General features: G+C 47.0%; 2 protein-coding genes across 11 annotated transcripts in view; one reads left to right on the top strand and one right to left on the bottom strand.

Moving 5' to 3' along the window:
- The window catches only part of RBM39 (RNA binding motif protein 39), a 30,593-nt gene extending 8,898 nt beyond the window's left edge, over positions 1 to 21,695 (top strand). For 7 of the 10 annotated variants that reach the window (XM_069872195.1, XM_069872203.1, XM_069872196.1 and 4 more), the window contains 13 exons: positions 4,752 to 4,817; positions 4,925 to 4,978; positions 6,345 to 6,462; positions 7,059 to 7,211; positions 8,304 to 8,441; positions 9,436 to 9,501; positions 10,382 to 10,586; positions 10,786 to 10,863; positions 16,325 to 16,357; positions 17,446 to 17,521; positions 17,674 to 17,779; positions 21,282 to 21,360; positions 21,451 to 21,695. In XM_069872195.1, coding sequence (XP_069728296.1) covers positions 4,752 to 4,817; positions 4,925 to 4,978; positions 6,345 to 6,462; positions 7,059 to 7,211; positions 8,304 to 8,441; positions 9,436 to 9,501; positions 10,382 to 10,586; positions 10,786 to 10,863; positions 16,325 to 16,357; positions 17,446 to 17,521; positions 17,674 to 17,779; positions 21,282 to 21,360; positions 21,451 to 21,551 — 1,273 coding nt within the window. In that variant the 3' untranslated portion in view covers positions 21,552 to 21,695. Of the gene's footprint in view, positions 1 to 4,751; positions 4,818 to 4,924; positions 4,979 to 6,344; positions 6,463 to 7,058; positions 7,212 to 8,303; positions 8,442 to 9,435; positions 9,502 to 10,381; positions 10,587 to 10,785; positions 10,864 to 12,441; positions 12,623 to 16,324; positions 16,358 to 17,445; positions 17,528 to 17,673; positions 17,780 to 21,281; positions 21,361 to 21,450 lie in introns of those variants that run through there. The other 3 variants (XM_069872197.1, XR_011338733.1, XR_011338734.1) reach the window with 3 other exon arrangements.
- A 1,553-nt stretch (positions 21,696 to 23,248) lies between these two features.
- On the bottom strand, positions 23,249 to 25,799 carry ROMO1 (reactive oxygen species modulator 1). Its single transcript, XM_069872205.1, has 3 exons — positions 25,722 to 25,799; positions 25,054 to 25,184; positions 23,249 to 23,597 (listed from the first exon to the last, which is right to left on the bottom strand). Exons 2-3 carry the CDS (start codon positions 25,182 to 25,184, stop codon positions 23,489 to 23,491), a joined length of 240 nt encoding a protein of 79 aa, XP_069728306.1. The 5' UTR covers positions 25,722 to 25,799; the 3' UTR covers positions 23,249 to 23,488.
- Between the last annotated feature and the right edge of the window lie 19 nt (positions 25,800 to 25,818).

The raw sequence follows: 25,818 nt of genomic DNA, 5'->3' as shown, positions 1-25,818 counted from the left end.
AAGTGTCTTGTTGTAGTCGTGCCCACACATTGCATGCTTGCCCTGCTTTTTCTCAGACTTGTTCAGAGAAGAATTCATCAGTTCCTCTCAGATCTTTGGTGTGATGGAACTTATGCTGTAGGTGCTTCATGGCAGCTGCAAATAATTTCTCAGAAAGCATTTTTTCATTGGTATTTATTCTGTTTTTCTGCTGGTTTGTGTTCCTGCCCTCCCCTTTTTCTCCTCATCACCTCCTTTTGCCTTCAGTACAGTGAAAACCAGAACTGGGCTCGGTGTGGTTGGCTCTTGTTGATTCCCTGAGACTGCTGTTTGTGTCTGCTTTTGTCTGGGTCTTTTTTCAACTGCTGTCCAATATCAGAATGCCACAGTGTGTCAGAGCAGGCATTGGAGAAGGATGTGTTTTTTTAGTTGTGACATGTAATGTCATCCATGATGGTGAAATCTCTCAAGATGTTTGCGAAGACAGTATCTACCTTCTGATAAATCATGAGATTGTACAGATTTCTACACATGAATGCTTTTCTGGGTGACTAGGTTCCAATCCAGAGATGCTTGCCTTTTGGTACTCTTGAAATACAAACACAAAAGGACTGAGGTCTTGGGTTCGTTTTGCACTAAGTCACCTGGATGTTGGCATTGTCATAATGAAAATGCACTGCAGCTCCTGTCTCTGCTGGGATGCAGTGGCATCCTGCGCTTCTGTCAGTCCTGTATCCTTTGGGATCGTGGAGCTTATCATCCCTGCTTTGGCTTTATCTGAAGCATCAGGCCTGCCCGAGCCTCTGTGGAGCTGCTCTGGTCTCCAACTCTGAAGATTTCTGCTGTGCAGAGTTGGAATGTTCTCTGCAGCTCCATGGCACCTGTGAGACCGCAGCAGCTGTTTCTGCTGGTGCCACCAGTGTGGCTCCAGATGGCCTTACAGAGGACCTTGATCAAGATCTTCAGCCTTTGTGTGTGGAGCCTGCCAGTCTTCTCGTCTCCAGTGCACAGAGAGGATGTCCTCATCATATCCCTTATCATATCCAGGTTCTTCACCTGGAGAAGTTTGGGAGCTTCAATGTTCCAGCCTTCCAAAATAACTTCTTTCAGTAGAGGCTGAAAGCATGGATGTTACTACAATAATCCAAGTCTGCTTTAATGCATCAAGATATGTTGTGCCAGGAAGGTAAAGGATTGTGAGGAGTCGTCTCTTTCATTGCTCTGAATCTCCTCCGTAGCTGTTCGGGCAATGTCTTTGGTATTGAGAGACAGTGATCTAAGAGGTGAGATAATCTAGTCCCCGCTCAGGGTATGAGGTCCTTGTTGGTTTGGCAGTGTTGTGTTCTCTGCTGCAGTTGCTGAATTGTTGCTTTTGTTTAACCAAGTAGAATTTTAGTGTTTTAAAACAGTTTAGTGTAAGACTGGTACAGGGCAGCTGCGTGGGTCCTGGCAGTGTTGGTGCTAACTGTGGAGCCAGCAGTTGGCTGTTCGCTTGTAGGTCGTGGCTGATGCTTTTGAAGTGATGCATATGCTAATGTGGTTCCAAAAGTCTTAATTTTGGCTCGGAGGGTACGGAAGAGAAGGCTCTTGGAAGACGGGAAGAAGAACAACTTTATTTCCTGTTCAGGACTTCCATGCAGAGACTTCCCTTTACCAGCTGTATAACAGGTGCTGACTTTTAGGGAGACAAAAATTGGGGAGATGAAGGCCCCTGTATCATCAGCCTCCTTTGGATCTACCAAAAATGGTGCTTCATATGAGGAAACTGTTTTGACAGGGTTTCAAAAGTGGCTACAAGAATGCTCTCACTGGCTGGAGAACTTGAATCTGGAATCTCACCTCATGAGGCAGTTCTGGAGTGTTTGTTCCTGCAGACAGTGTTGTAACTGACTGCAGTGTCAGTTCAAAATACTTTGTGGGTGTATTTTTATTGTACTTAATTTTTTTACTCTTCTCCTTCTTATGATCTTTCCTATTTGCTTTATAAAGTCTGCTTTTGAAGCTGGTGTTTCTAAGCTGAGAAGTTTTTGCTGCCAGGGGCAATGTGGAAGCGTCTCTGCAGTAGAGAGAAGAGAAGAGAAAGTCTGGTATAGGTGATTCTGAAGGAAATTGAGAAGATTGCGCTACAGAGAACTGAGGACTTGGAATTTGTCGTCTTTAAGCATGAGATAGTGATTAAATGTTTTAATTTTTTAAAACTGAGTGACTGGCTTGCATTGCTCAATGTTCACAGGGTGTTTTGTTGTTATTCTTGTGTATCTTGCCCTTCAAGTGTTTTATAGTTACATTATTGCATGTCTTAAGAACTTGACTAAGTGTTCCTGGTTAGATACATCTGACAAATCCCAGCTACTGCCAGTGTAGCAGAAGTCGCTTGAGCTGTCCTGTTATTGTTCTGGAACCAAGAATTCAGGCAGTGCTGCTGGGAAAACAGAGTTGTTACAGGAGGGCTGAGAGCTGTGATTCTCCTCGACTTCGTTATCCAAAATTTGCCTTGTCTGGGACTCTGTGGATGGAACCTTGGATGTGACTGAGGAGGTGAAAGCTGATACTTTACTGGCTTGTCTTCTTACTTGATTGTTGTTCTTGGGCCATGCAGCATCATGTTGGTTTAGGAAAGCATGTTTCTGTCTGTGCTTTGACTGTACCTGGTGTTTGGGGCACTTGGTTTATGAAAAGGGTAACCCCTAGACATAATGATTGATTGCTTCTGCTTGGTGCTTGCATATGTGGTAGCAGTTGAAAAGAGTTCTTAGGCAGTAGGAGGAGAGAAGAGAATTCCCTGGAGATCTGCAGCTTTGCAAGCAAGGCTTCTTTGAAAAATCCAAAGAAATGCATCCCTGTTGGAAAAGAATCTTCAGAAGGTAACCTGGGCCGTTGTCTTGCCCTAGGCAGCCTTCTGCTCAGACTGGTCCAATGGTCTGTTACATGGTTTGCTCGAGTTTTCTGACGTTTCTCTCATTGGTCATGTAAATAAGATGCTAATTCTTTGTCAAGGGTGACAGTGGAAAAGAAATTTTAGGATTTGTGGGTTTTTTTCCTTCTGAAGTTGTATATGCACTTGAAAACTGTTATAGTGTGTCTTCTCAGGTCTTTTTCATTCAATTTAGACAAACAGTTAAAACATTTCTTTCACTGTTTCTTTAAAGCTTCATGGTCTTGACTGTTGGCCATCATTTGGCTGGTGTGCATGTTAATGTTCTGGAGTCGCTGTAGTTGGTTGCTCTTGCTGCATGTGAATTGAAATGGAGAATACAACGTTCTGCAGCAGGTGGTGTGAAGATGCAAGGTAATCCCATCTCTGATAAGAAGTCAGCGTCCGGGATTAGTACCAGCCTTTCCAGATGCAGCTTTTGGCCGTGTGCGCTGTGGACATGGGAGAACCTGGAGGGCCCTCAGCAGTCATTGGTCTGAACTGGAGTAGGGAATGGAGGAACTTATCCTAGGCAAGAGAAGTCTGGTTTTGGTCAGTCTCATCTCAGTGTGTGCCTGGGCTTTGTGTCTTGTTTTCTCTTAATAAGTAGTTTCTAAATGGTCGTTTTCCTTCATGTTTTTCTGGTGTTATACAGGGCCACGTTCCCCTTGCTTTAACCTGGTCAGCATGGATTTGGAGCTTGGCTCGCTACTGCTGCCTTTGTCATGACATGTTTAGAAACAGGCATCTTTCTCCCTGTTGTGGGTGCTGAGTTTAAGTATCGCTGCTCTACTGAGCATCAGGAATATGTTGATCAGACACGTAGTTTGGCTAAATGGATTCAGTGAAAGACTCCTTAGTTTTCGTGCTGCCCTCAGGGTGATCTCACTTCGATTGATAACCACAGTAGAGAGAGTTGGTCCTGTGCAGATGGGCAAAGCCCCTGGCATTCAGTGCAGCAGTGCCGCTACTGTGCAGTGGAGGTGCAGAAGAAACATTAGCAGGTGGTGTGCTTTGCCTTGGATGCACAAAGAGGTCGAGTTCAGGGAGAATGGGACGACTCTTATATTGATGTCAGTCTGTTACCCTGTGCCACAGTGACTGGCAAGAGGACTGTCCCTGACGCAGAAGCAGTGGGCAGATTGCCATCGGTTCTGACAACCTGGAGGTCTAAAATTAGATTCGGCCAAGAGCTTGGATTCCATCTATGGCAACGTCTCTAGAAGGTTAACTGCCGGCGTGAATTGCTCTGTGTTTTGGTGTCCATTAAGAACTTAAAGTAAAGGAAGCTGCCTTTATGTATTTGTAGCACTTTAGTAGCTAGAGCCGAGACATTAGTGAATGTGCCCATGGCAGATGTCTGCTGGGAGCTACTTTGGTTTCCACTTGCGTTTTAAATTTCATGAAACTTCATTTTTAAAACTTGAGCAAACAGTCCTGCCAGCACCACTCTGCTCTGAGGCAGAGTTCCAAGCCAGTCAGGTGCTGTTTTGCAGTTAGCAGGAGGGAGAACACGCATGTGGACAAAACACCCTCTGAATATTGTGACAACAGTTACTGTAGCTCAGAATATTCTGTGCACACAAATGTCCTATGCCTGGCTGGCGCATGATTCTGTTCTTCCTTGGAGTCCTGTGTATACTGGGGTGTTGTGATGCAGATGAAACTGAACAAGGGACATGTTCTGTGCCCTAGGGTTTGGCGTGTGTGGCTGATGTGTGTGGTGTGTGCTGCTGGAAAATGTTCACAAGTGCAGGTGCAGAGTGGGTGAACGCTTGCAGTGCTTTGTGAGTAGAGATGGGAGATCCTGAATTCCAGTACTCGGGTGTACTCATATCTGTCTTTGCTTTTCCTGTAGTTCTGGTCCGAAATTCAACAGTGCCATCAGAGGGAAGATTGGTCTGCCTCATAGCATCAAATTAAGGTTTCTGAGCTTTCTCTATTTTTTATTACATTATTAACTGGTTTTGTTTAAAATCAGATTGGTATGTGTGAAGGTTTTCCTATAATCCCATCGTTCTCTCTTTATAGTAGACGACGCTCCAGAAGCAAAAGTCCTTTCAGAAAAGACAGGAGCCCTGTCAGGTAGGAATTTTTGCACACATTTGGGTTTTTTTTTCTGTTGGAAGTTGGATAAGTAATGGTGAAAGACTACAGGAGTACCTGCTCTGCACCTTCCACTCACAGTAATGCCGCTCTTCATTCAGAAAGCTCATGAGAGGAGAGCCCTGAGAATATGGTGCCTTCTCCCTGTGTCATAAATGCCCTCTCCTCCCCCTGCCTGTAGCAGAGTACAGTTGTAACTACTGGCCGTTTGCAATATGTCTTGCTTTGTTTTTTGTGTTTCTGTATTCTTAATCTTTTTCCTGTTAATGGTAATTTAAATTAGCTTTTCTGCTAAATCTTAATTAATAATCTTAAGTACAGAATGGAAAAATGCTGTACAAATGCTGCTTTTTTTCCTATTCGATGTGTGTTGGTGTTATTCGTAGAGAAACCTTTGAAATCCAGGAGATGCTTATCCATGCTTAGGTTTCTCATTTAAGGGAATTGGATTTAACTAGATGCTAATGAGATTATTCTCTGAATTAATGCAGTTAAATTTAACCAATCTTGCATTGCTTTTTTAATTGTTTTGATTATTAGCAAACTCTTACTGAGGTAATTTTAGTTTAAATTCTTGTGTATTTTCAGTGATTTTTAAAATACTTATAAAAATACAAATACATGCTGCATGATTGGGAACTCAGTGCAGGACACAATGTGTGGTACTTACATACAAGTCAGATTTAATTTTTTTTAAGATTTGAAGCTTTAACGCCTTAAAAGTGGAGCATCTAATTTTAGCTAGTGAACAGTATTGAAATAATATTAACCTGGTGCTTCTGGTGTCAAGGGTGGGAGTAATTATTCACTATTGATACTTTTCCATGGGTTAACAAGCCAGAACTATAAACTGTGGGATGGGAATAATGTTTGTGTTTATGCAGTGGCTGTAGTTACTCTGAAGTGACTGGGCAGATGTAAGATTTTAGTTTGAAGCCACAGAACAAAGTTGATACTGCTTGTCTGAGAGCTCGGACAGCTGGTCTGGACTAGTAAATCCCCTTTTCCTGGCCTTCATCCCGTCTCTCTTGACTGTGAGCTCCCCAGTGGTACTGTTAACAAATAGCAAAGTGGGACCTCTGTTTACTGTACTTAAAGTACAATTTTCTCGTCAATGCTTACAGTTGAAATGGAATGCTTAGTCACGGTAGAGAAGTAAATATGTGATATATTACATTAACGTTAGATACTCTGCAGTCCTTGACCTTGATTTTTTTTAATATTGCAGGTGGGTTTTTTTTCCCCCATCAGGCTTTGAAATACTGATTATTTAAAGTTTCATGCATGTTCCAGAGATGGATTAACTTAATTGAGATTATTTTTAACTGAAATTTCCTCTTTGCAGAGAACCTATTGATAACCTCACCCCAGAAGAGAGGGATGCTCGAACAGTATTCTGCATGCAGCTGGCTGCGAGAATTCGACCAAGAGACCTGGAAGAATTTTTCTCTACAGTAGGAAAGGTAATTAATGGGGAGGTGAAAATGGTTCAGGATACTTCCTCAAGCTGTCCTGGTACAGGGTGGTTATTCTGCAGAATCTTGAGTGGTTTTCTGGAGCTTCCTGTGCCAGTGAGAGGGTAGATGAATGGCAGCGAACATTCATAAATGCTCTGAACATGAATACTGCATGGTTTAGCCTGTGATGTCATGCAGAACACGGCAGCACAATTCTGACAAAAACAGCTATGTTTTTCAGAAGTTTTGGTCTTTTGCGCATAGGTCTTCTACTTAGAGTAAAATTAATTTAACTTGTAATTCTAAAAAGCTTTCTTTGTTCCATCATCTATGAGGTTCTGCCTTATGGCATTACAGTGCTGAAAGTGTTCTAATGCCCGTGTTCCTGTAACGTGCTACATTTGACTGATGGCAACTTCTAATGTTTGCTTGCCTCTAGGATGTTTGTTAGACAGCTCTGTGCTACTCTAGATTTGCATCATGATTACAGAGCCGTTGACTTGGCAAATTGTTGTCTGGTTATTAATACCTGTCTGGGTAATGGGTTGCTGTATTTTTTTTTTCCTTGATCTCTTAATAGCATTTCTATCTTTGCCTTTCAGGTTCGTGATGTGCGAATGATTTCAGATAGGAATTCCAGGCGTTCAAAGGGAATTGCTTATGTAGAATTTGTGGATGTGAGCTCAGTGCCTCTGGCGATAGGACTAACCGGACAGAGAGTCCTGGGTGTGCCCATCATAGTACAGGCATCGCAGGTAAGGAGCTGTCAGCCTCAGTGTTATTCGTAGAATCATAGAATGCTTTGGGTTGTAAGGGACTTTTACAGGTCATCCAGTCCAAACCTGCTGCAGTGAACAGGGACATCTTTAACTCAGCCAGGTTGCTCAAAGCCCTGTCCAACCTAGCCATGTGTATTTCCAGGGATGGGGCATCCGTGGAAATACTCCATGCATTCTCTGGACAACCTGTGCCAGTGCCTCACCACCCTCATTGTAAAAAATGTCTTCTTTATATCCAAACTAAAGCTGCCCTGCCTTAGTTTGAAACCATTCCTTCTTGTCCTGTCACAACAGGCCTTGCTAAAATATCTGCCCTCGGACTGTCTTATTTAGTTAAGCTTTAATGGCAAATTACTTACACATTCAACAAAAAAAGGAGTTTTTGCTCTCATTTAGCAAGCATTTCTCTCCACTATTTACATGTGTGGGGAGTTGCTTGAACATCTTTATTTGTCAGCTGGCTGATTTTGGCTGCTGTGGGCTCCCTTTGAATGTCACTGCTTAGAATTGTAGATTAATTCCGGCTGGAAGGGACCAACTTACGTCTAGTGCTGCCTTTTCTTTTGATGGAAAACTTACTCTTTGGGAATCTGGTCACCACTGACTATATAGAAAACCTAAACAAGAATGGTATTTATGCTGATTATGGAGAGACCTTTGTTTTCCGTAGCTGCCAGGCAAATGAAAGTGATTCAAAGTGATAGAAATGCGTTCTGAAAATACAGATGTTAGCAAGTAGTAATAATGAAGCTGTTACAGGGTTGTCGTGTATATTATGTGTGCTTTCCAGCATGTGTGAAAAGTGAAGTGTTAATTTGCCAGACATAAGCTAGAATTCTGCAGGGCATTGTTTGATTTGAAGGCCTTTGGAAGCTATGTCTCTGTACATAGTCATGGTCTTAGATTTTGTAGGTTTTACACTGAAGGCCGTAGAATAATGTGCAGGTTACAAAACAGCTTGTGGTTTTGGTGAATCTGCTAGTTCTGCTCTGATAGATGTGAACTGCTTATGTTAGGGCTGCTTATTAAATTCTTACAGAAGGTGGTTTTTTTCTTTCCTTTCTTCAGGCAGAGAAAAACAGAGCAGCAGCAATGGCAAATAACTTGCAGAAGGGCAGTGCTGGTCCAATGAGGCTCTATGTGGGGTCCTTACACTTCAACATCACTGAAGATATGCTGCGAGGGATTTTTGAGCCGTTTGGCAGGGTAAATTCTAATGACAGAATGGTTTGTGTTGGAAGGGACCTGTAAATCCCATCCAGTCCAGCCCCCTGCAGTGAGCAGGGACATGTTCGACTGGGTCAGGTTGCTCAGAGCCTTGTCTAGCCTGACCTAGAATGTTTCCAGGGATGGGGCATTGATCATCTCTCTGGGCAACCTGTGTGCCAATGTTTCATCACCCACAGTGTAAAAAATTTTGTCCCTGTCTAGTCTGAATCTCCCTTTATTTAGTTTAAAACCATTGCCTCATGTTCTGTCACTACAGGTCCTGCTGAAAAAGGGTCATAGAATGATAGAATAGTTTGGGTTGGAAGAGACCTTAAAGATCATCTAGTTCCAACCCCCCTGCCATGGGCAGGTACACCCCACTAGATCAGGCTGCCCGAGGCCCCTTCCAGCCTGGCCTTGAACACCTGCATAGATGGGGCATTCACAACTTCCCTTGGCAACCTGTTCCAGCATCTCACCACTCTCATGATGAAGGAATTCCTCCTTATGTCAAGCCTAAATTGGTTCCTCTCCTGTTTATACCTGTATAAGCCTGTATAAGGGCTTTCCTGGAGCCCCTTTCAGTCCTGGAAGCTGCTCTTAAGGTCTGCTTGGATCCTTCTCTTCTCTGGCAGAACAACTCCAATTGTCTCAGCCTGTCCTTGTATGGGAGGATTATATGCCAGTATTGTTTTCTTGAAGTCCCTGGTCAAAGTCATGTAAATGGCATTTCTTAACTTGTAAAATGGATTTTCTTAGCTGGTGCAGCACCCTTATGTTTACCTGCCTCTGTTTTAGTTTCAAAGTGTGTATCCAGCTGCCTGTACGCTAATTTTGACTTGAGGAGGGAATGAGGAACTGTTTGGAAAAAAGAACAGTGGTTCCACATTCCTGTCTGTATATTGAACAGGGCTGGGTTCAGGTTTGGTTTTGGTGTCTTGTGTTTTATTCCAGAATGTCTGATAATAAACAGCTTTATTTTCATTTCTAGATTGAAAGCATTCAGCTTATGATGGATAGTGAAACTGGACGCTCAAAAGGATATGGATTTATTACGGTATGATCAGAACTGACAGACTCCTTGGCTGATTTCTGAGAGTAACCTTCCCTGCAGTAGTGTTGCTCGCTCGGCAGTTTCCATTAGGTCTCATGAGAGATGTCACGTTGCAGGACACGCAGCAGTGGCCCTTTTCCCTTTGTTTCTGTGGTTGGCCAATGCATGTGTTCAGAATAAAATTATGTGCTTTGTGGTCATTGCCTGTCTGCTGCAGGCAAAGATGCAAGTGAGGACTGGCACACGTGGTGTGAAAATAATGTAATTTGAGCTTTTTAGGGGAAGAAAAGTTTTAGAGGCTAAAACTTACAGTTGAAAACATCTTTCATCTTTTCCCTTGAAGGCATAGTTTTGTGAACTTGGGTTTCTTGACTGACCTGACAATTTTTCATGGAAAAAAAAGTCTCAGCTGGGATCTCTGGCATTTGGAGATAAATGAACGCAAACTAACTATATTGCTAATATTTGTTGGTTTTAACACTGACAAAATATCTGTATTTAATGTGATATTACCCATCAGAAAGCAGATCATCTCTTGGTAACAGCCAGTAAATGCATGGCTGTTAAAAGATGACAAAGGTGAGGAACTTGTTTTTGGAAAGTCTTGAAATAGAACTGCAGCCATGACTGTTGATTGCAGTATCTCAGTGCTCTAGTTTCAACAATGATAAATATATTTAAATATATTCTTGCATATATATGAGACAGTAAATATCCAAATGTATGTTCAGTTTAAGTGAGAAGCAGAGAGTACGTTGTTAAGTTGTACCTATTATATTCTACATTTGGTGTTCTTCCCGTTTGTGTACCTGGGTCAGAAAAGTAGAAGTGTTGCTGAATTCTCGAGACAGTGTTACTGAGTTCCTGTTTTTCCAATCTACAGTTCTCAGACTCTGAGTGTGCCAAAAAGGCCTTGGAACAACTCAATGGATTCGAGCTGGCTGGTAGGCCAATGAAAGTGGGACACGTAACTGAGCGCACTGATGCTTCCAGTGCTAGTTCATTTTTGGACAGTGATGAGTTGGAACGGACTGGAATTGACTTGGGAACAACTGGTCGCCTTCAGTTGATGGCAAGACTTGCAGAAGGTATGTGTGGTAATGAGTAGGAAGTGGGTGAAAATACAGGAGGTCACAGAACTGGAATTTGTACAGCCCGCAGTGCGGTGCTGAATGTGTGGAGTGGTGGTGTTAAGCCTTTGACAGCAGTACGATTTCTCATATTTGTGCTCTTGCATCCCTAACTGAGTGAGAAGCACTTTGTACAAGGAACATTGTTTTCTCCCAGGCACTGGGCTGCAGATTCCTCCGGCCGCACAGCAGGCTTTGCAGATGAGTGGGTCTTTGGCATTTGGAGCTGTGGCAGGTAAGAAATGATGAGCTGCTTCTTTCTCAAAAACACTTTATATTTGAGGCAGGAGTTACTTAACTACATTTCGTGATCTTTTAAAATGAGAACATAAGTATTACAGCATGGTTTACAAACCGTAAAACTTTGCTAATCATAAGCACATCAACAGTGATGGTGTGAGACAGCTTTGGGTGTGATTCACTGTGCATTAGCTTTGGCAAATCTGCTGTAGCTTTTTTAATTCATCCCAAGCCGTCATCTCTGTCTTTATTACTCCCTGAACTACTGGAGACTTCTGTGTGCTCCTGCAGCGTGAGCGTTGACTATTAAAAGGCCAGGCTCCTAACTGGAAGGGGATCTACCCTTCTGAAACCACAGCTGTGCCAGGGGTGAGAAGGTTGTCAGGACGTCATGGGGGGACACGGCAACTAAGACTCGAATAGTGTTAGGTTTATCCAGCGTTTGTCCTGGTGAGGAGGGACACCGTCTGTCAGGGAATTTGCGTGTTGCTTGGAATTGGCTGTAGCTGGTGTGTTCTGCAGGTGAGTATGTGGGAAGTGTTACTGAGCCTTGATTCTCTTGTGAGAGGGGAATGGGGACAAGGATACTGCTGCGGGTGCAGTTTGTAATGGACTGAACCACAGACTGTTCCAAAGCACCTCAGAACCAGAGCAGTAAGTAACTTCCCACAGATGAGGAATGCACAGAGTGGGATTTCTTCTTGTTGTTTGTTATTAATACAAGAACAAAAAGCCTGAAACTGTTGTAGGAGCAGAAAAGACTTGAATGTCACAAGTAACTGGATGCTTGAGTGTGTGAGGAGTGTCAGGGATTCAACAAAGAACTAAGAATAGGTGGCATTGTTACGTTTGCCTTCCACCAGAGTTTGTGACAGCAGTGAAATTCAAGTGCAGCTCTGAGAAGAGCACACACACGCAACTGTAGGCAGCTGCTAAGAGAATAGAATAGCGTCTTCCTATGGATGCACCCCTGGAAGGAACAGGAACTGGCTAATAGAAGGGAAATGTGGGGTGAGGAATAAAGTTGGTTTTCTATCTGAGAATAAGAAGATGTGGTGGCAGGAAAAAGCATATCTAGTGCCTAGAGAGACTTGAAGGCAAATGCTGCTGGAATGGGGTCCCCTTTAAGGTAGGTGATAGTGGTGAGTCTGACTGCTTAGAAACAGGCAGGCGCAAGAGAAATGTCTTTAAAAACCACCAATCCTTTCCCCCCACCCTTGTCTGGAACAAAGCAGCCAAAGAAATCCAAACTCCCCAAATAGGGAACGTGGCCAGAAGTGTCTGAGGCAGCTGAACTGTTGGGATACTGTGGAATCTGTATGAGACAACATGGCTGCAGAGGAGTAAATGATCAGGCTGAAGAGAGGTTTTTGAAGCATGTGAGTGTTTAACTGTAGAAATAAAAGCGGTAGGAGGAGTGTTTATTCCACTCGTGTTGCGGAAAAGGAATAATGCAGACGTGTGCATCTTAAGTAACTTTGGGAAAAGATAAAAGCTTTTACTGCCATAGAGTCATGAGCTGTCCCTAAAGTGAGATTTGGTTATGGATTAAAGATCTGTTTGCTCTTGTTAGAGAAAATTACTACCGGGAATTATGTCATTGTGGGAGACTTTAACTTCCCTGATACAGATTGGAGAAGAATTGCTAGTAATAATGGTGGGGCCCAGATATTCCTGGATGTGATATCCGACACATTCCTTCATCAAACACTCACTGACTCATGAAGAGGGGATGCTATTGTAATCTCAATTTGGTAAGTAATGGAGATGTTCTGGATGAGAATAGAAATGACCATTGATTGGAGGGTTCATGAGTTGCTCAACTTTAAATGGAAGGATAAACAAACCAGGTCTGTAACCAGTGCTTCTGATTGCAAAAGCGGTGATTGAAGCAAGGCAATAAAATCATCTTGTGTAAGCCACTGGGTGTTTGAACAGGCGGAGGTAAAAAGGCTTCTTAAGTTATACATTTCTTGGGTATTCTACATTGGAGCTGTATTCCACAGAGAGAGAAAACTGTGCTCTTAGAAACAAGCTCCACACTGACCTGGGTGATGCACAGCCTCAAAAGGAATATGGAATTAGTGCAGAGCCCATGAAGAACAGGAAGGAGGACTGATAATAAACCGATATTTTTAGTTTGGGAAATAGATAAAATGAGAATTACTGGAAGCGGGGTTGAGGGTCGATAAAACAAAAAACACTCCTGGGATGTTTCAGACGAAGCTCACTGCCTCAGTTTGTAGTGAGGGCACTGGCAATGAAGTTTGGAATTTGAGGAAGGTAAGCTGGGAATATGGATTGAAAAAGAGAAAATTACTCACAAGGCAGAAGCAAAGCTCAAAGTGAGAGCTGAGGGTACGCAGTTCAGAGCAGTAGAAAGCTGCCCTCAGAGCAGTGCGGGGTGGGTACATGAAATATGATGTCTGATCCCTGATATTGTCAATAAATACTTTTAAGCGTGTGATACCATGTGTAGCTGGAACGTCTAAATTACCTACACTTAAGAGAAAGGAAGAACATCATAATCTGGCCAGTTCCCAGTCCTGTTACTGTGACTTTACTTCTCTCCTTTGAAAGCCGTGCTAGAGATGGGTAAAGTGGGGAATATTACTGCAGTGCCACATGCTTTCAGAGGTGCTGCACCCAAAGGCTGACAGTGTTGGATCACAGTACCTTTCCTCAGCAGAGAAGCAGCAGACCTGTTCTCCCTGGCCTTCTGACCTGTGTCACTTGGCAATCCTGGAGCTAGAAAAGTGGGAGAACAAGATGTGTGTGGAAGCTGGCTCAAAGAGGTGTTTTAGAAGTGAAAGCTGGGAAGGTTTGAGGCTGTTGGTGAAGTCAAAGTTCAGGTGTTGGGATGATCCTGTTTGATATTTACATGAATTCCAGTGGTCAACAAGAGTTGGACTGAGAGGAGTGAATACAGCAGTGCTGTCAGTAAGGGATTCTTGGGTTGTTGCACTTTGTTCACCTGTTCAGCATTGAAACAAACTCGTGTTACATAGCCTGAGCGTTTGGCAGTGAAAGGTAGTCACGGAGGAGGAAAACGGGAACTGTCAGTGCAATGAAAGGGCCGCACTGTTCCCAGAGGCAGCATCTGAGGTGTTACCTACATGTTTGTCAACAGTTCAGGTCACCCATGTTCAAGATGAGTTGAATCAGACTAAATACTAATTCTTTAGCTTTGTTAATCACAGGGAACATGAGAACTTGGACATTATTCCTGTGGAGAAAATTCCAGCAGGAAAAAATTGAAGCTAAACAGTTGTAGCTGTGTATGTTGTCCTCTAAATTCAGTCTTAAAATCTGAAATGTAAAATAACCATGAGACAATGAACGTTATTCTAATGCTTTGTTGAACAAAACTTTCTTTGTCCTTACTTTGGGGAAGGAACTACCTGTTGATGAGAAAGAGTGGGACTGTGTGCTGCCGTAGAGGGATGAGCCAGCGTTGTCATCCAGGCCCTCTGATATGCAGTTCTATTGTTAGGGATTACCTAGAAAACTGGCAGACACTGGTTTATTTAAAGCTAGCTGTGGGTCAGAATAAACGTGCAGCTTGGTTTTGCTTCCGTACAGAAAATACTGTGATGAGTCTTCCTGTTTTCTTGCTTTCTCTGTACCAAGCCTGCACTCTCTGGCCATGCTGAACTGCCTGCTCTGGCAGATCATTATACAGAACTGCTGAAAAAGTCACTTGGATCTTGACTGATAGTTTAATTATTGTTTCCACGTAGTATTTACACTGCACATAGGGAAGAATAAGAGCTGACAGTGACAATGAGTTTCTAAATCCTGAGTAAGTTTGGAAGTGAGAGTAGAGAACCATTCTTCTGTCGCAAGCACCAAGACAGTTCAGGTTGTTGGTGAAGATGGGTGGACAGGGAGGTCAGAAGTGGTGGATCATTTGGACTCGATCTCAAAGGTCTTTTTCAGCCTAGCAATTCTGCTTCACAGGTGAAGCATGTTGCCATAAGGTGTTGTTAGCCAGTCTTCTTGCAGTAGCAGAAATGTGGTGTGGCCTTCAGCAGGATTTGGGCTAGTGCTCCATGTTGAGTTGCCCCTGTTGGTCCAGGTGGCTGGGAGCGTTTGGCTGCTGAGCCCTGGGCTGTGGGGGTTCTTTGAGCTCGGCTGTACAGGGTGCAGAGGGAGAAGGCTCTGGTCTCACTCAACTGGAGGGAATTGGGAGATTCGGGGAATTGTGTTTTTTTTAAACACTTGTTTATAAAGACGTCTAGGCAGTTATTAACTAGGTAATTAGTTAGAGATTTGACCAAATCTCTGCAGTTCCTGCAGAGAACACAGGCTGAGACAGTATCTCTTGCTCTGTGGAGCTAAGGATTTCTTTGTGTTTAGTTCCGGATGGAAACCAAGCCAGTTGTCAGAGCTTCAGATCTTGTTCCTTCCATCTCTGTTTTTTCAGTATGATTTCCAGTACATGTTCTTCTGTGACAGTCACTGGAGAAGGCTTGTCTTTGGGCTGATATTTGGAGCAAAAACCCTTGCTCCTGTGGGTGCCTTGTTATGCTGTGGAGGAGGGATTGTTAGGGAGGGAGCAGTCTGCTGGTACCAGATACCTTCAGGTGTTGCCAAGGAAGCTTTGGAGCTTACTAGAGCCCATTGCTTGAGTGCTTTCTAAACAAGTGGATTCAGATGATGGGTAACTTCAGTCTTCCAACTCCTTGTCTTTGTGGGAATCACATGGCTATGTACTTGAAGAGGCTTACGCTTACATTTCTGCATTCTGAAGTGGTTTTTGGGTTAAACATGTCAAGTGTTGGTGTCCTGTACTTGGAAATGGTTAGAAAGTCTGCTTTTGTCTGTTGCCATTACTTCAAATTGGGACAGCTGTTTTTTATTAAACAAGTAATTAGTGTGGTTCTTGCAAATTAAATGGTCTGAACGCTTGAAAAGGTTGTGAATTTGAAAAATACCAAAGTAACTTCTGTTGTTAGTGCCATTATCTGAAAAGACAGTAGGTGAAATGGCACCTTATTCTGCTTGGAATTAAATTTGGTAACTGCTTTCAGAACGCCACGCATCGATAACTGTGTGCTCAGGCACTTTCTGTTGGTAAAGATGCCTGCAAGAGCTACTGTAGTTATTATCTGATGGAACATCATCCGTCTGACAAAGAATCCAGGCCCAGCAAAGGCAAGGGGAAACGATGCACTGAGGTAAAGGACATGTCCATGCCTTTCCTTGTAAGGTATTGTTCCTCTTTGAAGTTTGCTTACCTTTGTGGTCATGGAATCTCTACCCATTGCAGAACATTGCAGTTGAGAGGCTGAAATTAGTGAGAATACTCATGACTAGAGAGGATCAGTGAGAGTGGGTTGAGGTGCTTGAACAAGCTCCTAACCCCAAAGCCCCCAGCTAACAGCATGGCTGGCGGGTGACAACACCACAGTGCCAGCACGCGCGCTCATTAACTTTCATCTGTTTTTCTTTAGATCTGCAGACAAGACTGTCCCAGCAGAATGAAGGTAAACCAGTGCTTGGTCTCTTGTCCCCAGTGGGTTTTGTTGCAGGTGTCTGTACATAAAACGCTTCTGGCATAGAGCCTGAGGAGTTGTATCAATGTCCACAGGAATTGTATTCCGTATAGATCACGGACCAAAAAAACCACCGCGCCTTCTCTTTTTAGCATTCCCTCCCTGTTGGGAACGTTCTCCAGCCGTGTATTAAGCCTAGAAAATGGGTGGCCTCGTGGGTTTGTGTGTGGGTGTTGGTGTGGCTGGGTGTAGGGCTTTTTCCTGTGTCGGAAGTCAGGAAGAGGGGTTAGTTGAGAGTCAGAGGCTTGGGATTACAGTCCCTGTGTCAGTTGTCATCTGACTCTGCCTGCACAGCCCTTAATCCCTGCACCTATAGTAAAGGTGGCTATTACTCCAACTAGATTAACAGGGTGTGGAGCCTGCAGAAAGGGCAGTGCTTGTCTTCAGTGAGACGTCCTGTGGTGTTGAACAGCAATAATAACAAGGAATAATTTCACCTAGGAAAGAGGATAGATCTGTTCTATGGCTTAAATATTCGACAGCTACAGTGATAAACACTTCTTGTGTTAGTGTTTCCAAGGGACAAAAATATGGATACACGTTTTGAAGGATAATACAACGTGCTTAAAGTACATGTTGAGAATTCTTGGAGATGCCTAGCGTTTCCTCTGCAGTCAGGGGGTGGTGCTGCTCAATCCTGAGTTGCTGCTTGGCTTCCACAGGGAGAAAGATGTCAAAGGCAAACAGCTCCAGCTTGGCTTTGTAGCTGTGTGTGAAACATTTAAATTGAAAACCTGCCAGAATCAACACACAGCGTTTTCTTTTCACTTTTCAGCTTCACCTGTTGTCCATCTGCACTACTTTCTGTGCCGATCCATTTAAAATTTTGCTGTCATAGATAGTGGCTAGTGATGAGTTCTGCTTTCCTGCCTGTGTTCTGTTAAGTCAGCAGTTGCTGTTCTTGCAGAACATTGGGATTTTAAAGAACAGATGGAAGATGCTCATTTAAATTGGAGCCATATCTGTGGGTTCTTCAGTTTCTTACTCGTTGTTTTTTTTTTTTTTTTTCTTTACAACAGTTCTGGCTGCAGCTGCTTCTGTACAACCACTTGCAACACAGTGCTTCCAGCTTTCCAACATGTTTAATCCTCAAACGTAAGTGCTTTTGTCACTTTGGCATGTATTGATTATTTTAGCCTCTGAGAAAGGAATCATATTGTTGCAGAGGTGTGTTTGATGGGTTTTGGGTTGGATTTTGTCCAACTGATAACAATTCTATCTCTGTCCTGTTCTTCCACACCCTACAGTGAAGAAGAAGCTGGCTGGGACACTGAAATAAAAGACGATGTGATTGAGGAATGTAACAAACATGGAGGAGTGATCCACATCTATGTCGACAAGAACTCTGCTCAGGTACACCTGGTTCCATGCAGACCTCAAGCAGGCTTTCAGGAGTTTTGGTGCTTTGAGGGAGCATTACAAACATGACTTTTTTCCCCTAAGCTGAATCTTAAGTTTTTGGAAGTGACTTAGCAGTTCGGCAGTGTCAGAGGTTCCCTCCTGGTTTGGGCTCTTGGATGTTGCTCAGGCGGGTGTGGGCATGTCCCTGGGGCAGTGGGCTGCTTTGGCAGAGCTACACAGCTGAGGCTACAGTGCAAATGCAGGCAGAAGGGTAGCAACCTCCTGAGTTCTGGCTCTGCCACATGGTTTTTCCCTAAAGCCATGCATTTCCCAAAAGCCAGAGGGCTTCCAATTACCTCTGTTTCTGGAGCATAGAGGCTCTAGCACAAAGGCCACCCTGTTCCAGTAGATTTGGGATGCGTGGTGAAATATGTGCCTTATCCCATACCTGGAAGCAGTTGCATTCCCTAGTAGCATTTCCTGCAACGGGAGCGCATGGAGGAGTAAGAAGGAGGAGATGGAAAAGGCCTGCTGGTGCGGCCTGAATCGCAGGGTAATGCCTCTTCAAGGGACTCTCAGCCTGTGCGCTAAAGAGGCTGATTTTTTTCCTCTGTGTTCCCTGTGCTTACACCATTCCCAGGCGGATTCTCTACTCCCCTGTATTCCAGCTCTTGGAGTACCAGTGGTGAAACGTCTGCAGAGAGAGGGGCCTTCTTGAACCTCACTGTGGAATTCACAGCCCACAGTGAGGCGCAGTTTTCAAACGCTCTTGTAGTCAGGTCATTTGTAACCGTCACACCCTGGAAGTGTCCTGTTGTCTTCTATCCATTGTGTGCGGCTGGTGTCCCTTCTACTGTCCCTGTTGGAATCGCTTCAATGGCATTGGTTTGTCCTGGGAAAGCACTTTGTGCCCACAAACCTTTGTGCTGCTTTTACAGAAGACCCTGGTCACCCAGAGTCCTTGCTCATGTGTTACTGAGATGTTGGAGATGAGCTGTGCTCTAGCTCATAACCCGGCATCGAGTCTTCCCTGGCATTTTGTAATCCTCAGGATCACTTCTGTTGTGTGGGCTGTGGGGCTGCCGGGAGGAAGAAACCTTGGCCACGCTGTTAGTCTGAAACTCTCTTAGAGAAAACAAAGTATCCTTCAACAAATGGGTGGGAAAAACCCAACAAAAACTCCCAAGGCACAGCCCCCCAGAACAACATCCCTGGTGCTGCAGTGCCTTTAGCGCACCGTACCTGGGTCATGGCAGCAAATGAATTTAAAAGGAAGAAGCACAGCTCCTGCCTCACCAGTTGTTGTTTGTTCTTTGAAACCCATTTTGTCACAGTAGCACTGCATTGACCTGGATAAACAATACCTGATGGTAGTTAAAGGCTGTATTTGAGCATAAGTTTCCACTGTGCTGTTCTGTATTCCAGGCTTAGATTCTGGTCACCTCCTCTTTTGTTTTCTCCTCCTATCATTCTGGGGTTCTTTCCCAAGCAAAGGGCTGTCTGTAATCAGCCCTGAAGAGCCCTGGTTTCTTGTAGATGAAAAGGTAGCAGCTCTAAGTGACCACGTGGCCTTGTGTTCCACACCCACCTCTGCTGCAGTGCGTTAAGGAAAACGAGAGCTTTAATATCCCATGTCCCATTCCAAGGGCTGGGCAGCTCAGCTACCTGTGCAGAGGAAGCCAAGAGCAGAGCTGTCAGTGTTCATGGCTCTGTGCCCTCCGCATCCGCCCCGATCTCGGGATTCCCCCCTGAGAAACAGTTGGAAAATAGTGGGAAGAGTTGGTGCAGGCAGGCAGAGGCTGTGAAATGATCATGGAATGGTTTGGGTTGGAAGGGACTGCGGCAATGGAGACGCAGAGTTCACGGCCTTTCTCTAAGTATATTCTTTTAATCAGCACAATGTGGAGAAGCAAATATTAGGAAAGCATACTATCTCCTCCTTTTCCAGCAAATTTGTACGAGTCTCCAGTTCCTATACTGAAGGCAAACAGGATGTTTAACATGGCTCTTTTTCGCATCCACACTTGTGACTGTTTTCGGTCTGACACATTCCCAGGCAGTTTCCCAGCCTGACTTCCTCACACACTCAAGATTCATTATTCTGTGTGACTTGTTTGGAACACCTGATCTATTAATCATGTTTATTCTTACACATATGGCATCAGCTTCATGCTTTTTATCCTAGTTTTGACCAGCCACCCTTACAAGGGGCCTTAAATCCCATCCAGTTCCACCCCGTGCCACGGGCAAGGACACCTCCCACTGGATCTGGTTGCTCAAGACCCATTGACCTGGGACACCTCCAGGGATGGGGCAGCCACCACTGCTCTGGGTAGCCTGGGCCAGGGCCTCCCCACCCTCATCATGAAGAGTTTCTCCTTAATGTCTAGTCTAAATTTTCCCCCCTCCAATTTAAAGCCATTCCCTCTCATCCTGTCACTCCAGGCCCCTGTAAGAAGTCCCTCCCCAGCTTTCCTGGAGCCTCTTTCAGTGTTGGAAGCTGCTCTAAGGTCTTCCTGGAGCCTTTTCTTCTCCAGGCTGAACAACCCCAACTCTCTCAGCCTGTCTGTGTATGGGAAATGCTCCAGCCCTTGGATCATCTCTGTGGCCTCCTGGACTCACTCCAGCAGTTCCATATCCTTATGTTGAGGATAGGGTGGATTCTGTTTGCTGATATGTTCTTGTCCTGCAAAACCTTTTTCAGCTGGAATTAAGTCTGGTTCAGGAATTCCTGGGAGGAGTGTGTTTTTAAGCAGGCAGCTGGAGAAGCGCACACAGGTGCACGGTGTGCTGTGCAGCTGCAGAGCATGGATGTTGCAGTTCTTGGGATCAGGCTGTTTTAGTGCTTTGTTTGCAGGTGGAAAAACTGAGATGTCTCTGGCAAAGTGAAAAGCTTGGGCTGTCACTCACCTTCTGGATCATCTTGGGCTCCTCTTGCCCTGCTGCAGTGGGTTTCTCCCCTCTGTCTCAGTCCTTGTTCAAGTACAGACACACAGATCCTGAGGCTTGTGAACCCTTGCAGTGCTGGGCACCGTTCCTGCCGTGGGGAACGGGGGCGCCTTAGCACTCTAGACACTCGGCGGGGAAAAGGCGTCCCGAGGGAAGTGTCTGTGGTCAGAGGTGGGGTTACAGAACCTGGTGTAGAGCTTCTGCAGCGGCAGCCAGGCTCCTGCTTCTCTTCTGCGTGGGACGTGTCAATGGGAGCTGTTGGATGCTCTCTGTGGAGGATTACCCAGAGCGAGGGAGAAATGCAGTACTCAGTGGTTTTGGATGAGGCTCACGGTGGGTCTGTTCTGCAGAGCCCTGTGCAGCAGAGCTCTGTGCTGCCTTTGCCACGTGCAGGTGTGTGTCAGGGAAACCCTCTGTTGCTCCAGCTCCTCACGCTCGCTCTGCGTGACAGGCTGGTCCCAGTAGGAACCCCACGAGGTGGGATTGCCTCTGGCACAGCCCTGCCAGGGGCCTGAGGCCAGAGTGGGTGGGACACGCCTGACAGACTGACCCTTGTGTGTTGCAGGGCAACGTGTACGTCAAATGCCCCTCGATTGCTGCAGCCATCGCAGCCGTCAACGCGTTGCACGGGAGGTGGTTTGCAGGTGAGTGGGTTCCACGTACAGACCGTGCTGGGTTGTCTGTGCCGGCAATGACCTGGTCCTGACGGGAGTGTTTCTGAATCCTCTGTCCAGGTAAAATGATCACCGCAGCGTACGTCCCTCTTCCAACGTACCACAGCCTTTTCCCAGACTCAATGACCGCAACCCAGCTACTGGTTCCTGTTCGACGATGAAGATGGATTTAATCAGTTTTGTACATAGTTATTTTTTGGAGGAAGATTGAGTTATCTTTTATTTAGATAAAACTAAAGGAAAGGATTTAATGTCATTTTGTGTACTCTTCCTGCTACCTTTAAAATAAAATGAAGTAAGCAGAACCACGGTGTGTTCATTCCCCTGACTGGCATCTCCACTGTATACAAAGCTGTTGACTTCTTGTTCTGCCTTGTAACTCTTGTACATTTACCGAGGTGACCTGTAGGAACTGAGAAGTAGCTCATAGAAACCACATTCTCTGTAAAAGGCAGGTGGGACATGAGGACATTTTTGATGTTTCACAAGCCTTTCTTTTAACGCAGCAATTACCTTTTACATTTCACTTTATGTAGGTGAGTGCTGAGGGTCGGGACTGGCAACAGGCGCTACCGAGGGGCGTGTTTAGTGTTCTGTGTAAATGGGAAACTCGCCAGGCTGCCCCGAGCTGGCTGCGACGGCCGCTCGGCTGCCTTTGTGCTGAATTAACTGCTAAGGATAGAAGGATTGAAGGGTTTTATTTCTTAATGGTAACTTTTGATTAATGTATCTGTAAAAGTTTCTTTGTAAATATTGTGTGAGGTGTGTCTATGTTCCAAACAAAACGCGCTCTGCATTTCCAGAGGGGTCTGTATGCAGTGGGGCCAGGGGCTTCAGCCAGGTCTGGAGAGGGGCGGGAAATACAGACACCCGTTTTGTTCTGGTTGCATATAATCTTTGCTCTTTTTAAGCTCTGTGAGCTCTGAAATATATTTTTGGGTTACTTCAGTGTGTTTGACAAGACAGCTCGATATTTCTATCAAACAAAGACTTTCATATTGCAACAATCTTTGTAAGAACCACTCAAATAAAATTCTCTTAAAAAGGCCTTCATGAAACTTTTATTTTCCTGCTCCTGATCCGATCTCAGCAGTGGGAGCTGAAGCTTGGAGGTGAGCGGGAGCTGCTCTGGAAGGGCAGGAGCTGGTGTTGGCTCTGGGGGGCTGCAGGTTTTCCCTCTGCCTGGGCTGGGGATGCTCCTCGCGGGCGCTGGGAGTCCCAGTGATGCAGGAGCCCTCTGGTGCCTTTTACCCTGGTTTCTGCAGGGAAGCCTGGGACGGGGCCAGCTTCGAGCACCCCTGTTCTCCCTCCCTGGCACCTCCAGCCCAGGGCGAGTCTGGCGGAGGCATCCTCCGCTCTGAGCCGAGCGGCGCTGCCCGGTGCTGGTAACACGCGGCGAGGCGGAGGGGAGCGCGGGCTGCGGTCCGCCCACGGCTCCCTGCCCGCCAGGCTCCCTGCTCTGGCGTCAACACCTTGGTGGCTCCGCACAGCGTCCCCTGAGCCCTTTCCCAGTGCCAGGAGCGCAGCTGAACCTGCCACCGCTCCACTCCAACTGCTTCCCGCACCCACCCCCTGCCCAGCCGGCCAGAAAAAGGGGCCTGAACGGCTGCCGTTTGTCCACGGGTGCAGAGCGGCTTCCCTCGTCCTTTTGGGGTCCCGTGTGCTCCTGGGGCGTTTGCCCCAAATCACCTGGAATGGGGGCAGCTCCAACCCCCAGAAATGTGATCCTTGATCTGCTTCAGCCACAGGGAAACCCTCCCAAATCAGGGAGCGGATGGATGCAACGGAGCAGCTCCAGCTGAGCACGTTGGGAACGGGAGCCTCCCACGCACCAAAGGGAGAGACGTGTGCGCTGCAGTCAGGCCTGTGAAACAGGAACTTTAATGTCGTACAAAGGAGCATTAATTCTCATTGCTAAGGGAGTCAGAGGTGGGAAGAAAGTAGAAATTTGGTACAGAGCAGTTTACAATCAGCAGAGCCAGGAGGACAGGGCTTCCCCACTGCATGAAGAGCTTGCGCATCCAGGTGTCTAAAATGTTTTATTACGGCACAGAGGAACGGCCGGATGGGGCATTCCGGGATAAACCCATGCTCCAGGTTAGCAGCGGATTCCCATTCCAATAGCCATGAATGTCCCAAACGTCCCTCCGCTTTGCATCATTGTTTTGCCAACTCCACCCATCAGCTCTCGTCCTCGCATGCCGATCCTGAGATAAAGACAAACACAGGAATTATATAAAGGCCGGAGTCTGACGGGTAACAGGCACGCAGCAGCCAACACCCGACACCCCAGCTCACGGCTGCCTGAGCGCCCAAAGCAAATGCCGCCTCCCGCCTACGCCAGGAGCCGAGCGGCACTGCCCCGTGCCCCAGGCTGCTGCAAACAGAACTGGAGCTGTGGCTCCTTGGGGCACCTGAGGGGCCCACGTGTGAATTCTCACATGGTGGTCCCACCTGGTTACCTGCCAGTGCCCCAAATACCCTGAATTCAGGAGAAAAAAACCTGTGCTGTCCAAGTATTTGACTCACGGGAGAATAAAAAGGGTCTGAGCTGTTGTGTTGCCATCCTGTCTGGTGGCAGTCGCAGTATTTTTAATGCCACCAACTTCAACCCAATGCTGGACACTCGCTCCCCATTTACTTCTGACCGTGCGTTTTTAATATGAGAGGAACCTGGACGGCCTAGAAGTGTCGAGAACCATTCCTGTTCTTTGGCTCCCACTTACCTGAGGGCAGACTGAAGAACTGTTCCTTCTCAGGAACCTCTTGTAATATTTTGCTTTTAAACCCTGTGGTGACTGTAGGCTCTAAGGAATTTCATGCACTTCAGTTTTAAAAAACGGAGATCTTCCCTCAAAACCAGAATGGCAGAGGTAATGCGGCTCTGCCATCTGGGTATGACAAAGCCCGGTCACTGCGGCTTCCCAGTCCCTGAGCTCTGTCCTTCCTGCTGGCGCTGCCCCCCTCACAAATGGGAGCTCAGACTTTGTCCCTTTCCTTCCTCTGGGACTCACTTCCACATCCTCACCCATGTTCAGTCACAGTTAAAAAGCCTCAAGAAGAAAGAGTTCTGCAAGATATGGGAGAGCTCATTTTCAGAGCTTTTTTCCCGCGGATGATGCGTGTCAAAACCGAGAGCAAGAGCTCATCGGAGCAGCCAGTGCTGTCTCTGTGCCAGGCGGCGCCGGGGGAAGGTGGCGTTGTCCCTCTCCGATTCCAAAGGGATTGTGCCATTGCCACTACAGCTCTGCCTGTGCTCTGGCGACAGAGGCAGTCAGGACAGCAACGGCCTCCAGGCAAGGGTCGGGACAGTCTGCAACCGCGATGCAGGGACCCAAGGGCTGGCAGAGAACCTCGGGAAGCGCTCGAGCAGGAGGGCTGCACGTGTGGCCAATTCACCCAACTCTCCCGGATCTCAGCTGCCAGCCTCGGCGTCCCAAGGCCACCACCCGCAGGAGAGACAGGACAAGGTCTGTGACGCTGTGGCCTCTGCACAGCGGAGCCCGGGGGCTGCCCCACGTGAGGCTGGGGCTGGGGCTGATCCAGAGCCACTGGTGTCTCACCGGACCGGGCCTGCGCCTCCCTTCCCAACCCCAAAGCAGGAGTGTTTCTCTCCCACTATCGTGCCACAACCCGCCTGCAGAAGCCGCTCCCCCAGCGTACCTGAGGCAGGAGAAGGTGCCGAACAGCGCTCCTGCTGCCATGCCGACAGCAAAGCCCATCATGAATCCCATCTTCACTCTGTCGAAGCAGCTGGGCTGCGACTGCCCATACGGGCCCACGGTCACAGGCATCTGGGCGAGAAAGCAACCCCCATCCCGGGATTCACTGTTTTACCCGACGCCTCCGTGCCCCAGCCAGGCCGGGGATGGCCCTGCACGGCTCGGCCTCTCCTGTACGCAGGGCCGCGGGCTTTGCAGGCCGCCTGGTTCGCGTCCCCGCCTGCCAACTAGGAAAAGCCAAGGAGGGAACGCCGGGGCCTCGACGGCGGCCCCGTCCCACCCTCTGCGAGCCCCTGTGCGCGCCGGTCTGCACCCCGGGAGCCACTCCGCGCCCGGGCCGAGCCCCTGCCAGCACCCGGCTCTGCCCCACGGGAGCCAGCGGCGGGGAGCAACCCCGGGCCGCCCGGCGGCTCCCGAGGCCCGGCCTGCCCCCCCGCCGGCGGCTCCCGAGGCCCGGCCTGTCCTCCCCCCGGCGGCTCCCGAGGCCCGGCCTGCCCCCCCGCCGGCGGCTCCCGAGGCCCGGCCTGTCCTCCCCCCGGCGGCTCCCGAGGCCCGGCCTGTCCTCCCCCCGGCGGCTCCCGAGGCCCGGCCTGCCCCCCCGCCGCGCACCTCTCACCGCTCCGCTCGCTGCGCCCACACCCACTTCCGGCGCTGGCGGTGACGAACAGGAAGTGCCATCCCGGAAGTGCCGAGCCGGAAGCGCGGC

Source organism: Phaenicophaeus curvirostris, chromosome 18 (assembly GCF_032191515.1).
Source record: "Phaenicophaeus curvirostris isolate KB17595 chromosome 18, BPBGC_Pcur_1.0, whole genome shotgun sequence".
NCBI classification, from domain to species: domain Eukaryota; kingdom Metazoa; phylum Chordata; class Aves; order Cuculiformes; family Cuculidae; genus Phaenicophaeus; species Phaenicophaeus curvirostris.
This window is presented reverse-complemented; position numbering and strand designations above follow the sequence as displayed.